This window comes from Erpetoichthys calabaricus, chromosome 18 (genome assembly GCF_900747795.2).
Source record: "Erpetoichthys calabaricus chromosome 18, fErpCal1.3, whole genome shotgun sequence".
In the NCBI taxonomy this organism is placed as follows: domain Eukaryota; kingdom Metazoa; phylum Chordata; class Cladistia; order Polypteriformes; family Polypteridae; genus Erpetoichthys; species Erpetoichthys calabaricus.
The window spans coordinates 76,133,999-76,150,917 of record NC_041411.2 but is presented as its reverse complement, the minus strand read 5'-3'; the positions used below and the strand labels follow the sequence as shown (position 1 = coordinate 76,150,917).

Here is a 16,919-nt window from a genome sequence, read left to right as displayed (position 1 = left end):
TGGGCCATCCAGAAATTTTCATGTTTTTGGTAGAAATTGACACCTTTTTTTATCACGATAATGCCCCATTAAATTGATTTTAAAATATAGCCAATGCATTTCTAGTACGTATAATGGCCATTAGAGTGTAAATTAATTGATTTATTATTCACATATGGCAGCAAACCTACATTTCCAACAGCAATACATTCAGCACCCTATTGGTCAACACCTCCTTAGCATAACCTTAGTCATGTTTAAAAGCTAATTGGTTATTAGGGAAACCTTTCTCATTGCATTAGCACCACTGACACCTGTTATTCTGTTCACTTGGGTTGCAAGGTACCAGCATTCCTAAAGTTCAGTTCTGGGTCCACATTGGGCAGAATTAAACAGTTTTCTCAAGGAAAACATCGGGTTTTTTTATACAGAATGAAGGTTATACCATGTGCCAGATTGCTAAGAAACTGAAGCTTTCATACAAATGTGTCTATTCCTGTCTTGAGAGAAGAGGGCAAACAGGACCTAACCACATTAGAAAAAGAAGAGAAGGGCCCAGAATGGCAAATGCATAACAGTAGAAAGACAACAGTGTCTTTAATTTGAGAAACAAACGCCTTACTGGTCCTCAGCTGACAACTTCTTTAAATACACACTAAACACTAGTATGATCTGCAGCAGAGAAAAGGCAAATCTGGGATGCTGACTTTTGAGGCAAAGTTTCAAAGTAAAAGCCATATGTGAAACTGGCAAATAAAAAGAAAAGATTAAAGTGAGCAAAAGAACACAGACACTGGATGGAAGAAGACAGGAAAAGCACATTGTGCTCAGTAATTTTTTCACTGTTGTAGTTAACACTGGTATGTGGTGTATACTTGAGGAAGAAGCCACCTGACAACCTGCAAGATGTTTGTTTCTCACACTCCACACTCTGATGGTCTTCTCCTTTTATGTAGTTATGCATCTGGGACTTCCCTTCTTTTACTATCCTAGTTATATCTAGCTCACTCTCTTCTCTCAAGACAGTAACAGAAACCTCCAATCTGCAAAGAAATAAATAAATAAATAATTATCAACTGGCATGTTTCTTGAGAAAGTTGTTTAAATCTGTACATTCTGAATCGAGAACTGAACTTTAGCAATGCCAGTACCTTGCAACCCAAGTGAACAGAACAACAGGTGTCAGCGGTGCTAATGCAGTTACAAAGGTTTCTTTAAAAACCAAACAGCTTGTAAATATGGCTTATTAAGGATATGTGAAGACAGTTGACCATTAGGACACTGAACTGGGGCTTTTCAGCCATATGTGAATAATAATTAAAACTCAGTCATTTCAAGCATTAATGGCCATTATATACAGTACACTAGTAATGCCTTGGTTATATTTGCAATTCAATCTAATAGTACCTTGATAAATAAATATATCAATTTCTATCAAAAACATCTTGCCTGAAGAAGGGGCCTGAGTTGCCTTGAAAGCTTGCATATTGTAATCTTTTTAGTTAACCAATAAAAGGTGTCATTTTGCTTGGCTTTTCTCTACTATCAAAAACATTCAAATTCATGGATGACCCCAAACCTTTGATGCATTTTACACATTATAAAAATCTGACAGAATGTCATGTGGATTATGCAATGCGACTTATGTAAGCTTAAAAGTTCTTCTTGGGCCATCACTACAAACCAAATGGGGTAAGCAACATACAATTTTTGGGTGGAGTATTGGTTTAACAATGGCCACAACTGTGTCAGTTTTTACTTTTATATTTGGGAAAAACAAAAAACAAGTAATTCTCGGATTTGGTGCCAAAAGCACACAATATTTTATATGTTCCACCCCCTATACATAGGATGAGGGACCCTAAACCTCTTTGAAGAAACCAATTCTAAAGTACAATAGAAAGTGGTCTGCAAATCGAAAAGGAACATTGAAACTCAAACTTTACTGGAAAAAAAAATTTATTTTCATACAATAATTACATGTTTTCATCTTGCTCCTTTTCTAAATGTTTGAACTTCAGAACCGTCCTAAAAACACAAAATTCTCTCTAAATGACAGCATTGCAGTGGCAATAATGGCTTTCTGTCTTACTTCCCAAGTAAGACGCATCATGTAGGCTTTACTGTCATTTGTGTCTAGGAACACCTTTACCGAAGAGGTGAACATTAATCCAAATATAAGGCTTTTTGACATTCTTGTTTTTTAATAATGTGCTATTTGACTAGGTAATTGTAAAGTGATTTGATATAAAAGTGAAGATTCTGCCTCCCTTTGGATAAAAAGGAGTACATGAAATCTGACACTGATCTCACACAGACAGGTTCCAATGGTATTTTTGTTTCCTAAACACACACAGAGAGGGTTACTGTTTTCTTTCTGTAAGCTTGTAAACCAGCATGGTGTAACGCCTGCACATTCTTGAGAGGAATGCGGGGACACAGGTCTTAGATAATGACCTGTAAACACTTGCAACAAGCAGTGCACAGACACATGGGGCACATGAGGCGCCGCCCTTTATCAAAACTTTAAACACAATGAACTTTCAACATGTGATGGTATGCTTGTGTAAACGAGGAAGCAACAAGTATAACCTTCTGTCATACGCATCATTTCTGATGGCGTAATGCAGCTCAGTGACCTGTAAGGTGTCCGCATTCCCAGAGGGTTTTTATGCGGGGCAGGAAGCTTTCATACGCTGGAAAGAAGAATAAAGACTATCTGAATAACTGATGGCATGTCACAATTTATGGCTACCATGTCTGAAAATGGGGAGGCAGTAATAACTGTTACGTTAAAAAGCTGTTTTGTCCCCGTCATTTTTTGTCTGTAACTCATACGCTGGACAAAAAACGAAATTCACTTGTTTTTGTTACCCAAATGACAAACCGTAGTACTTTACTCGGCAGGAAACCGATAAGGATCTGCTTGAGCCGGTGCTTTTTGGTGGAAAGGAGAGGTGCAGGACCCTCCCCTCTGAGATTTATCCATCAACTCTAAACCCCCTAAAGTCAAATTTAGCTATACCAGTAAACAAATGCAAGTTAAAAGTTAACTTGGATGAATGGTACGTTTATACGCTGTTGTGACTATGAATTATTTTCCAGTTCTTCATGAATTTAACAGAGTAATGGAAGACTTCAATATGAGGACAGGATTTTTTTTTTTTTAACTGCAATTACACAAAGACTTAGATTTGCTCTATTTTATAAGAATGAATAATTATTTCTCTTAAAAGAATTATCGTAAAAGACCTTCATTTCTTAGTTTCTACGGTTGATGAAAAAATTAAACATTTTACGCTCTCTTTGTTCCTTCAAGAATTTTTGGGGAGAGTCTCCATTACCAAATGATTAAAAAAAAAAAAAATGGAGAAACTGTACAATTGTGAACAATAATAATCTGACTGTATATACCCTAAGTGGGGGAAAAGAATATTACCTCTGTGCTCCAGCATTATCATTATTGACATTTTATATTACATACACATGTACAGAAAATACATTAAATAAAAGATTGCTACAGTTACCATAATATAATAGTTCAATACAGAAGTAGTAAATAAAAATCTTATCCACCACCACAGCATTATGACCTTATGTAAGTGACAAATTATGTCAAGCCTATGTCAGAAGCATGCTTTTTATTACCAAAAAAATAAAATAAATAAAACAAACAGTTTGTGATTTGCAGGATTTATTTTTCTTCTGCACCTGCTGGAACTCAGTTTTGGTCTAAGCAATGGGAGCTATTGCAGAAGGCACATTGAAACTCTGCAGCACAATCTGGTGGACATGAAAAGCATTGCAAGTTGTAGCTATTTTACAAAAATGGTGAAAGATTATTTGTGACATTCACTGTAGAGTGCCTGTTTTAACATCTACACTCTCATATGTACAAATTAAATCTCAAAAATAGCACTACACGATAATTGAGCCAACATAATCAACTCATTACTTGGGTTTTCAAAAATCGTGGCATGTCCAAATATGAAAGTAGGACCACGTCATTTATAAAACTTAAGACGGCAGGAGGAAACAACCAGCAGGTAAAGAAAGTTGGACTAACTTCTTTTTCAGCAGGCTAGTATAATATGGCAACAGTCTCAGCCTACACTACGTACTGTATAATAATGTACAATCCATTTATTGTCTTTACAAGGCGGTTTTTAACAAATGTGCTTAAGTGATAAATTCCTTATACAATATCAAAAAAAGTTACAAATGAAAAAACAAAATCATTCTCCAATGTTTTAAAAAAGAAAAGCACAAACACCTGAATTCCTGTGATTTGGCATATCAAAGGCAATGACGGACCAGCACTGTAGCAGCATTCTAACTCCCACTAGAGATCATGAGATTTTTCAGTTCACATTGGTTCTTACTCAGCATTACAGGTCTTGAACAGTGCACAGAATGGGATGTTAGAAAAATAATAAGTGAACTAGAGGGGGGAAAAAAATTATCTGTTGGTAGATGTGGTTACATTGTCACCGAGTGAGCAGAGACGGTGGAATAGATGTGACACAGGGTGCATTTCCCACTCACTCAGCTCCTTCGGGATTTTGAGTGCTGGATAAGCCACTGTAGAGTAATATCTGAAAAAGCAAAAATAAAAATAATTACCATAAAGTAAGCAAACCTGAAAAATATTGTGTACCTTATTTAAAAGATGTTGATAATTCAGGCAAGGAAAATAAGGTTAACTGGAATTTGTGCTAATTTGTTGTCAACCGTTTAACCCAAAGTAAGGCTGTCCAACTAACTGTTGCTATTCTAACGTAATTCAAATTTATTTTAAGAAAAGGCCTTCTTCGATGGCAAAATTCGATAACATTAGATTGTAGAATTATGGTTCATTACTTTACAAGCACTAAATTTGGCACGGAGTTACTCCAGACGGGCTGTGCAGAGGTGCAGTTTTTTACAGATCTGTTCTTATACTTCACTTCCGCGATCAGCCATTTCCTAACTTTGAATGGTTAGCTTGTCTTATTTTATTAGTAAACCTTACAGCCAGACCCTCTCACAACAGTAGATTTTTTTTTTCATCCAACAAGTGCACACTGAGCAGTTTTTCTAAATGTTTTTCCAGTTCTCTGAAAGTATTACTTTGCATCTGATTCTGTACCATTAATTCTTAAACCCGAGATTCCTGACTGTTTATTGCTATGACCTTCTTGTTCATCTTCATCCTTCCCCACTTCTGTGTGGGGTCGAAGTGTTTGATCAAAATTCTCCAAACAGCTCCTTGCCAGACAAGCCCTTTTTCCTTCAGATCATCTTTTATCCATTCATCTCCGCTTTGGCTTTCCTTGATTTCTCTTCACCTGTACAACTTTCTCAGTAAAGCAAATGGTAAATAACTCGATTCAGATTTCCTTTTATTACAATGCTTTAAAATCCCTGCCTTAAAGAGTCATCATACTGTGTTCCAAAATTAGTCTCCGTTTTACGTGGCTGCCGGTTTGACACCTAATGTCCAAAACAATGAGGTGCAACTCAGAATATTCAGGGAGCCACTTGTATTAAAATATTGCTGCATCTGTAAAGGAGAAAAACAAAAAAAAAAGCACACGGATTGTGGATTTATGGTACCAAGTGAGGGTCCGCACAGAGGAGCTGCTGTTCTAGGTGAATCTACGTGTGCCAACAGGCTTTTTATTCTGAATGCAGCAATATTAATTGTACCTTGCCACTGCTCACTGGACACCTCCAAAATATTAAAACTAGCCTGCCTTTGTCCTGCCTGCCTCTTGCTGCTCTTTTACTTTGATTCCTATTCTCACTTTGTCGTGGTCTTACTGACTGACCCATATATTCCTTGAGATCCTTGTCAGGACAGAAAGCCATAAAAGCAGCCACAAAAAAAGGAGATGAAAACCCTTACGAGAAACAAGAGCTAGAGCCACACTCCCCTACGTCTTTATTAATATTTTGTACTTCTTTCACTTGAGGTGCCTCTGCAAATCATGAAGTGCTTATGACAATGTTGCATGGGTCTTGTAGCACTCTTCTGGTGTCCCTGCACTGCACACGTATTGTGATACGTATTTAAATAACAGAGGTCTGAGTACCGCTAGGATTTTTTTTGGTGTTGCTGTCTACTCTTTCTCTGTGGCTGATACTTTAATAATAAATTATTAGAAGAAAGCACATACAAACATACATGAATCATACCCAGAATCATCCATATCATACATAGATAGAGGTGTGACTCTACAAGAAAGCACTTGGCATAGTCGGCAGGATTTGCATTGTGGACAGGTACAGTACAACACCACCCCATAATGACAATGTGAAAAAAGCTTACTTGAGGTTTTTGCAACGTTTTTCACGTTGTCATTATGGCGTGTTGTGTGTAGAATTCTGAGGAAAAAAATGAATTTAATCCATTTTGGAATAAGGCTGCAACATAACAAAATGTAGAAAAAGTGATGCACTGTGAATACTTTCCGGATGCACTGTAGGTAGGCAGATTATATATATATATATATATATATATATATATATTATATATACACATATATATACATATATATTCACGGCATTCGTAGTCTGAATCACAATCTGATTGTATGGGTGGTTACCTACCAGGTAACACTTGTGGTTGGCCAGCAAGTCAGCTAACATCCGCCACGGTGCCCTCAGTTGTGAGAAGCAGATCATAGAACGGTTGAAATAGTTTACTGTCAAATAAACGAATCACATGCCATGGCGCAATGTTAGGGGCTTCGCCTCTAGTGCTGACGTCCGAGGTTCGATTCCCGTAAGGGAGTGCAGTGAGTGTGTACGCCTGATGAGCCCAGAATTAGGGCGAAACACGTGGTCGCGTACTCTTTGCATTATTTGACAGTAAACTATTTCAACCACATAGATATATATATCTATCCATTATATATATATATATATATATATATATATATATATATAAATAAATAAATAAACGAACGTCTGTCTACATGTCTGTTCGCTTTTCACGGGAGAACTGCTTAACGGATTTAGATCGGGTTTTTTCTATAATTTGCTTGAACATTCCGGTTGATTTTGCGACTCTCTGTAATTGCGCTAAGTATCATAGTTCGCTTGCGGCAATGATTTATTTTCACAAATTAGAGAGAGAGAGGCTGCGGGCCAAGGGGAGGGGAAAGCAGGACCTCGGCGGGGCCCTCCTCACTAAGACGCCAGCCTCTGTTCGAGTTGATCTACCTCTCGTTACGTGTTGGATGTACCTTGCCTCCACTTAGGTGGCGATACTTCTCTGTTGAACAGACATTATCATATACAGATTGTTAAGGAGTATCATTTGACATTTTTGAGAGAGAGAGAGCAGAGCTATGTGTGTTTTAGAGGGTCTGCCAGAGATATCACGGGCATGTGCTTTTCACCCCACGTGGGGGACGCTATTCCGTCAGAGCTGAACACAAACAGATACAGTGCCAAAGTTTGACGTTGGTGCGTACCTACCTTGACAAAAATGACATTTTTTTTAATTACATTTTTAAAGTTTGTCCTATTTTACTACTTTGTGGGTGGAGCTGCGGGGGACAGCTAGTTAACCTACATTTGAATATATTCAAACATTTACTTATCCTTAATTTGAATATCTAAACCTTATTTTTTGGTTAATTTGACAGCCCTAACCTAAAGTGATAACCAACATGACCGCTCTCCCACAAAACCAAAGACACATGTTCAGTTTATGCAATTACATGACTGCTGTAAATTCATCACATCAGAATGTCACTTGAGTTTTCAGATACTCTCCTAAGGCCTGACTGGGTAAAAGATAATGACCCCAATTTAAAAACAATCATGGTGAATCGAATTGGAGTGAACAAATGGCTCCAATAATGTGTTAAGTGGTTTGTCTGACACATACTGCTTGCCAGTGATCCACTATTCTGGCAGTCATGAATTCACTTACCTATATTATCTTTTTCTTTACAAGAAATTGAATAGCAACAAATTTCTCTGTCTTGAATAGCTGCCAAATTCCTGTGAAGAACAAAAAGAAATTTCAAAGTTAAAAGAAGATTCAAATGCAGATTGTTTACATATTCAGTTTAAAACTTCATTAGATAAAACAGGTAAATTGCTTTGGTCATAAAGGCTACCATGGCTTAAAATGGCTAAACTCCCCTTATAGCATTCTGCAGAGTCACCATTGTGTGAGCTTCTTGGGGTGATATTTGACCTGTTTTTTGTGTTTGAAATCATTAAAAGCACACTAAACTTCTTCTGTTCAGGTTGAAGCTTTGTCACTTTTCCAGGCAAATAACACAATACCTATCAGTTTAAAGTATTTTACTCTCCAGTTAGGATAGTTTGTTTACCTCCCATTAAATAAATCCTAAATGTCACTTGTTCAGATAGATATGAAAGGCATTATAAGATAGAACAAACTTTTGTGTCCCCAGGGGAAATTTGGCTTTTTACAGAAGATCTTTAATAAATATGTAAATAAATAAATACACACACACACACTTAGCACCGAACACATAGCAGAATGACTATAAAGCAAGAAAATTAGAAAGAAAAGTTCTAACATGGCTGTCACAGTCGAGTCATTAGGCAGACATATTGCTGTTGGTATTAGTAGGGGCTTGTGTTGCATTTCTTGACAGACTTTTGCTGAATAATTTGTTGAATGAAAGCCTTCAGTGTTAGTGTGTCAATGAGAGGATATGCAGCATCGACCTCCAGGAGGGTCCTGAGTGCAATCCATAACTGAACCTGCCCATTTAAGTAGCTTGTTTAATTCAGTGGGCCTCTCTTCAAGTGATGTTACCAGCCCAGAACATCACAGTGTAGAAAAATCGCACTGACCATCACAGAGTTATAGAAGATATGAAGAATGTCACTTCCCACAGAAAAGGAACAGTCTACTATGTTAGAAGAGTTTATTACAGGTTAAGAACCCAACATCCGCTTTGGAGCCGGTCCCAAGCCCAGATAAATGGAGAAGGTTGGAATCAGGATCTGGCTGTAAAAGTCAGCCAAAACTGCTATTGGAAAACTATATATATCTAACACCCCATATTATATATATATATATATATATATATACATATACACACACACATACACACAGTACTGTGCAAACGTTTTAGGCAGGTGTGAAAAAATGCTGTAAACAAAGAATGCTTTGAAAAATGGAAGTGTTAATAATTTATTTTCATCAATCAACCAAATGCAGTGAATGAACAAAAGAGAAATCTAAATCAAATCAATATTTGGTGTGACCACCCTTTGCCTTCAAAACAGCATCAATTCTTCTAGGTACACTTGCACACAATTTTTGAAGGAACTCGGCTGGTAGGTTGTTCCAGACATCTTGGAGAACTAACCACAGATCTTCTGTGGATGTAGGCTTCCTCACATCCTTCTGTCTCTTCATGTAATCCCAGACACACTCGATGATGTTGAAATCAGGGCCCTGTGGGGGCCATACCATCACTTCCAGGACTTCTTGTTCTTTACGCTGAAGATAGTTCTTAATGACTTTGGCTGTATGTTTGGGGTTGTTGTCCTGCTGCAGAATAAATTTGGGGCCAATCATACGCCTCCCTGATGGTACTGCATGATGGATAAGTATCTGCCTGTATTTCTCAGCATCAAGAACACCATTAATCCTGACCAAATCTCCAACTCCATTTGCAGAAATGCAGCCCCAAACATTCAAGAAACATTCAAGGAACCTCCACCATGTTTCACTGTTGCCTGCAGACACTCATTATTGTACTGCTCTCCAGCCCTTCGATGAACAAACTGCCTTCTGCTACAGCCAAATATTTCAAATTTTGACTCATCAGCCCAGAGCACCTGCTGCCATTTTTCTGCACCCCAGTTCCTATGTTTTCGTGCATACCCCAGTTCCTATGTTTTCGTGCATACTTGAGTCGCTTGGCCTTGTTTCCACATCGGAGGTATGGCTTTTTGGCTGCAACTCTTCCATGAAGACCACTTCTGGACAGACTTCTCCAGACAGTAGATGGGTGTACCTGGATCCCACTGGTTTCTGCCAGTTCTGAGCTGATGGCACTGCTGGACATCTTCTGATTTCGAAGGGTAATAAGCTTGATGTGTCTTTCATCTGCTGCACTAAGTTTCCTTGGCCTACCACTGCGTCTACGATCCTCAACATTGCCCGTTTCTTTGTGCTTCTTCAAAAGAGCTTGAACAGCACATCTTGAAACCCCAGTCTGCTTTGAAATCTTTGTCTGGGAGAGACCTTGCTGATGCAGTAGAACTACCTTGTGTCTTGTTGCTGTGCTCAATCTTGCCATGACACGAAACTGTCTTCCACAACCTCACCTTGGTAGCAGAGCGTGGCTGTTCCTCACCTAGTTTGAAGCCTCCTACACAGCTGTTTGTTTCAGTTAATGACTGTGTTTCAACCTACGTGTGACATTGATGATCATTAGCACCTGGTTGGTAGAATTGGTTGATCAGACACCTGACTAGAATCCTACAAAATCCCTGACTTTGTGCAAGTGGACCTATAAGAATTGATGCTGGTTTGAAGACAAAAGGTAGGAACACCAAATATTGATTTGATTTAGATTTTTCTTTTGTTCGCTCACTTTGCATTTTGTAAATTGATAACAATAAACAATCATTATTTATATTTCTGATAGCATTCTTTGTTTACAGCATTTTTTCACACCTGCCTAAAACTTTTGTACAGTACTGTATATACATACATATATATATATAAATATGTATACAGTATATATTAATGACCCCATATAAAAATGGGAACAGCTACAGAAGTACAAGAAGATAACTACTACAGGTTAAGAAGGTCAATCAATATAAAGTAAGTTCAGAGTGAAAAAAAAAGAAAAAGATGTACAGGACACTTAAAAAAAGGGGTCTCAGTACTCTGTCAAAAAAGACCTAGAAGGCACACCATTGAGTCAAGCACTCCAGGAATTTAAGAGTGTTAAACTGAAGAGCTACTTTTAGCTACACCTACCTAATAATGTGATTACCTTCCCCATTTGCCATCAGAATAGCCCAAATTTATCAAGGCAAAAATACCGAATGTTAAAAGTATACAGAAGGACAACTTGAAAATGTCACACAGATGTTGTATTTTAGCTGGCGGAGAATTTCTACTGTTGTAGCTCAATTTAACTTGTCCTAGGCTTGACTGAATTAAAATTTGCAGACTAGAAAAACTGCAACATTTAGATAAATCCATTTTCATGTTTGCTGAACCATATGAGAATTTTCCTGGCCCAGAGGCCTTGATCACTATGGTAAGGAGAGAAAAAAATAAAAAAATGTATACATGTGTATACTATCACCATGGACAGATGAATGTGATCTGCTATACCATGCAGATGCCACTACACCTGTACAGTGTGTGTCCAAAATAAAATATGTGAGCAGGGGGGCTGATCGCACCCTTAGAAGACACGGACGCTCCTCGAAACACCCCTCTTAAAAAACGTTGCTAGAGCAGCCGCAAGAAAGAGCAATGTAAAGGTAGTTTATCGCGTGATATGCTTCCTGCGCAGTGCTTCGCATACGTAAAAGTCTCTCTCTCTCTCTCCCTCCCTCCCTCCTCCTGACACCCACTCCTTTGAAGAGGAAAATATGTTTGCATTCTTTTAATTGTGAGACAGAGCTGTCATCACTGTCTTGTCAAGGAGCACGTTTAAACTATTGAAAGAGACGTATGTTTGTTTGCAGTGTTTGAATAAAGTTTCTGTCTCTACAATCTCCTGTGTTTCTGTGCAAATCTGTGACCCAAGCGTGACAAGTAGTACCAGGAGTGGTTTCACAGATGAACGCCGAGGAGTTGTTTCAAATCGCTCAAAATGTCCCGCTTTATCCCTCTGCTAATTCTAAGGATCTGCTGACGAAGATGGGTCCTTCCGCTGACCCAGAGATGTTGATTTTAGCTTTTAAGCATGTGCTGACTTTGATGCGCTAGGACAAACAAAACTGGGCTATTATCGTCACCCCTTTTTTGTCTGGGGATGCCTTACTTGCATTATGGAATGTGCACACGCAATAAACTCGGCAATAATGATTTCTTGAAGTGGCAGGACGGCGCCTAAACCAAATGCACTTGCGTCCGTCTGTAGAACAAAAACCTTAGAGAAGTCGGGATTCCACAAAACCGGATAAGACGACAAAGTAGTTTTCAAATCACAAAAGGAACGTTCACAAACTTCTGTCCATAAAACAGGGCGTTTTTTTTTTCTGCCTCTAGTAAGATCTGAAAGAGGAGCAGCCCTATTTGCAAAGTCAGGGATAAATCTTCTATAATAACTGGCAAGCCCCAGAAAAGCACAAACTTGTTTCTGCGTTTCTGGACGTGGGTAAGCAAGCATTTCTTCCACTTTTCTAAATTATGGCCGGAGTAAACCCCTGCCCATTGAATAACCCAGATAATGTGTCTCAGACATACCCAATTTACACTTCACATGGTTAGCTGTCAAGCCAGCCTGTCTCAAGCTATCAAGGACAGCTTGAAGACATTCTAAATGTGTTTGCCAATCATGCTGAAAATCACGACATCATCAAGGTACATGCCAGAATATTTGGAATGAGGACACAAGATCTGATCTATCATACGCTGGAAAGTTAGAGGTGTGTCATGAAGACCAAACGGGAGTCTAGTAAATTCAAAAAGTCCGTCAAGAGGCACCTGCCAGTAACCTTTCGTGAGATCTAGCGTGGAGATATAGGTCACCTGACCCAGTTTTTCCAACAGCTCGTCAACACGGGGCATTGGATAAGCATCAAATTTAGAGACTTTATTCAAGTACCTGAATCGATACAGAAGCAAACCGTACCGTCTTGTTTTGGGACTAATACGACCGGACAGCACCAGTCACTTTTACTTTCACGAATTACACCCAATGCCAGCATCTGTTTGACTTCCTTGCGCACAATATTCTGTCGCGCATACGGGATCCGAAACAGGCGCATCTGCACCTGAACACCAGGTTCAGTAGTGATTTTATGTTCTGCAAGGTTCGTCACACCCGGCAGGGTGGAACAAACATTAGTGTTCTGTTCAATCACAGTTAGCAACTCTGTCTTTTGCGAGTCAGTCAAATCGTCACCAATGGCAATGTCTGAGAGACAGCAGCCAAGGAAGCAGAAACCCCATGCGAGTCATGCCACTCCTTCAAGAGATTTACATGTAAAATCTGGAATGGTTTGTGCCAGCCCGGTATTCTGGGCTCTGACATTTCGCTAGGAATTTGTGCAGGTCAGATGGAATCAGTACCAAAACACGATCCCCAGGTTTGAATTCACCAAGCTTACAGCGCCTATCATAGGGTTTCCTGCTCATGTCGCTGATGCTCCACAGCAATAGAAGAAAGTTTAGAAATCCTATCTTCCAACGAAATTACCCAATCCACAAAGCTCGGCCCGTGAGCTGTTGTCCCGATTCCTGTCCATTCCTCACGTATAACAACCAAGATGCCTCATGGGCGCCTGCCAAATAACAACTCGAAAGGACTCAAGCCAGTGGACGCCTGCGGTGATTCCCGTACCAGAAACATAATAAAAGGCAGGACAGAGTCCCAAGACGTCGGATCATCATGAGCAACTCATCTGATCATTTGTTTTAAAATCTTGTTAAATCGTTCAGTCAAACTAATCGTCTGTGGATGGTAAACAGTGGTACTTAATTTCTTAATAGCAAGGCTGTCACACAATTGTTTCATCACGCGTGAAGTAAAAGGTGTGCCTTGATCAGTTAAAATTTCTCTAGGGATGCCAATACAAGTAAAAATCTCACACAGAGCTTTGGCTACAGTGGAGGAATTGGCTTTTTTCAAAGCAGCCACTTTCGGATATCGCGTTGTAAAGTCAACCAACACAAGCATATATTGATACCAATTTTTTACTCTTAGGAAGAGGGCCTACAGTATCTAATCCCACCCGTTGAAAGGGTACTTCCAGAATAGGTGTAGGAGAAAGGGAAGCCTGAGGAGGTTTATAAGCAGAGATGATCTGGCAATCAGGACATGAAGTACAGAATCGTTCAACATCTTTTCCCATATTCAGCCAATAAAATCATTTTGATAAACGATCTCTAGTCTTATCAGCCCCCAGGTGCCTACTCAAGATATGAGAGTGAGCTACCTGCAAAAGAATGTCTCTATGTACTTCAGGTACAACTAGTTGTTCAATAAATTCCCCCACTAAATGATATGATATAACTCTAAAAAAGCAGCCATCTTTTTCAAGGAAGTGCAGGGTTTTTAAGCTCCCAGATTCACGCTCTTGGAGTCACTAGCGGAGCAAGCCTCTTTAAATGCATATTCTAATGAGCTATCGGCATGCTGCAGGCACACAAAATCCGTCTGCTCGTTAGTGCTCAGTTTGTGTTCAGAGGCATTTGCAAGTTGAGAAGTTGTAGATGGGCCAGCCAGCCGCTCTGGGAAATTGGGGGCGTCTCCCCCAGTCTCGCTGGAGAGATCAAGTTCAATGTCTAATAGGGGCTTGAGATCTTCCCCGACAATATATACATATATATACAGTTAGGTCCATAAATATTTGGACAGAGACAACTTTTTTCTAATTTTGGTTCTGTACATCACCACAATGAATTTTAAATGAAACAACTCAAATGCAGTTGAAGTGCAGACTTTCAGCTTTAATTCAGTGGGGTGAACAAAACGATTGCATAAAAATGTGAGGCAACTAAAGCATTTTTTTAACACAATCCCATCATTTCAGGGGCTCAAAAGTAATTGGACAATTGACTCAAAGGCTATTTCATGGGCAGATGTGGGCAAGTCCGTCGTTATGTCATTATCAATTAAGCAGATAAAAGGCCTGGAGTTGATTTGAGGCGTGGTGCTTGCATGTGGAAGATTTTGCTGTGAACAGACAATATGCAGTCAAAGGAGCTCTCCATGCAGGTGAAAGAAGCCATCCTTAAGCTGCAAAAACAAAAAACCCATCTGAGAAATTGCTACAATATTACGAGTGGCAAAATCTACAGTTTGGTACACCCTGAGAAAGAAAGCAAGCACTGGTGAACTCAGCAACGCAAAAAGACCTAGACATCCACGGAAGACAACAGTGGTGGATGATCGCAGAATCATTTCCATGGTGAAGAGAAACCCCTTCACAACAGCCAACCAAGTGTACAACACTTTCCAGGGGGTAGGCGTATCGATATCCAAGTCTACCATAAAGAGAAGACTGCATGAAAGTAAATACAGAGGGTGCACTGCAAGGTGCAAGCCACTCATAAGCCTCATGAATAGAAAGGCTAGATTGGACTTTGCTAAAGAACAGCTAAAAAAGCCAAGACAGTTCTGGAAAAAAAAATCTTTGGACAGATGAAACCAAGATCAACCTCTACCAGAATGATGGCAAGAAAAAAGTAAGGAGAAGGCGTGGAACAGCTCATTATCCAAAGCATACCACATCATCTGTAAAACACGGTGGAGGGAGTGTGATGGCTTGGGCGTGCATGGCTGCCAGTGGCACTGGGACACTAGTGTTTATTGATGATGTGACACAGGACAGAAGCAGCCGAATGAATTCTGACTGTCTGTCTGTCTGTCTGTCTGTCTGCTCAGATCCAGCTAAATGCAGTCAAATTGATTGGGCAGTGTTTCATGATACAAATAGACAATGACCCAAAACATACAGCCAAAGCAACCCAAGTTTATTAACGCAAAGAAGTGGAAAATTCTTGAATGACCAAGTCAGTCACCTGATCTTAACCCAATTGAGCAGGCATTTCACTTGTTGAAGACTAAACTTCAGACAGAAAGGCCCACAAACAAACAGCAACTGAAAGCCGCTGCAGTAAAGGCCTGGCAGAGCATTAAAAAGGAGGAAACCCAGCATCTGGTGATGTCCAGGAGTTCAAGACTTCAGGCTGTCATTGCCAGCAAAGGGTTTTCAACCAAGTATTAGAAATGAACATTTGATTTCCAGTTATTTCATTTGTCCAATTACTTTTGAGCCCCTGAAATGAAGGGATTGTGTTTAAAAAAATGCTTTAGTTGCCTCACATTTTTATGCAATCGTTTTGTTCACCCCACTGAATTAAAGCTGAAAGTCTGCACTTCAACTGCATCTGAGTTGTTTCATTTCAAATTCATTGTGGTAATGTACAGAACCAAAATTAGAAAAAAGTGGTCTTTGTCCAAATATTTATGGACCTAACTGTATGTGTTTTATAGATATATATATATATATATATATATATATATATATATACACATACACACACACACACACACACACACACACACACATAAATACCCCCTACACCATAAAACAACTATCATCCCTCTGCACTGTGGACACTGAATATTAAGACAACGTAGATATCATCAAGAATGTTGTTATATTCTAAACACTTTAGTCACAATAGTTAATAGATAGCAGTGCTGCACAATATTTAAATGACTGAACAATTGTGAATTTAGTCCACCTTGCTATGAATAGGTAGCCACTAGGACTAGCTAGTATACTGGTAACTCGTGTTACAGGCCCTGAAAATTGTTTACAACAGACAAAAAGGTCAAGTATCTGGTAGGAAATTTGTATCAGTGTAGTTCCTCAAAAAGATCTAAAAGTCTGTATCTCTGCATTCCTGTCCTTCTCCTTTGTGTCAGGTCTACAGAGTCAAATGATTAAGGAAGCAGTATACAATACCTCCAATTAAAACATTTATTGATTTTAAAAAGTGCAATTGAAAAATATGAATTTTTAATGCTAACACGCTAACATTTTATCATGTTTACATAACTACTTAAAATGTTCAGAAACTGCCAACTTAAGCACATAAACCTTAATTTTATTATTTTTTTTTTAAAAAACATATTTTCCTGTCACACACAATCATTCTGACTCCTCTTCAAACGACAATTATTTTGATGTTTCTAATGATTTTTTTTTCCCCCCAAATGTTTCAGCAAATTCACCATAAAATATTA

General features: G+C 39.0%; 1 protein-coding gene across 1 annotated transcript in view; it reads right to left on the bottom strand.

Moving 5' to 3' along the window:
* Nucleotides 1-2,932: 2,932 nt before the first annotated feature.
* Nucleotides 2,933-16,919, bottom strand: part of arl8ba (ADP-ribosylation factor-like 8Ba) — a 70,538-nt gene continuing 56,551 nt past the window's right edge. Inside the window, exons 6-7 of the mRNA XM_028824524.2 lie at nucleotides 7,904-7,974; nucleotides 2,933-4,574 (exon numbers count right to left, since the gene is read on the bottom strand). Coding sequence (XP_028680357.1) covers nucleotides 4,525-4,574; nucleotides 7,904-7,974 — 121 coding nt within the window. The 3' untranslated portion in view covers nucleotides 2,933-4,524. The remainder of the gene's footprint in view (nucleotides 4,575-7,903; nucleotides 7,975-16,919) is intronic.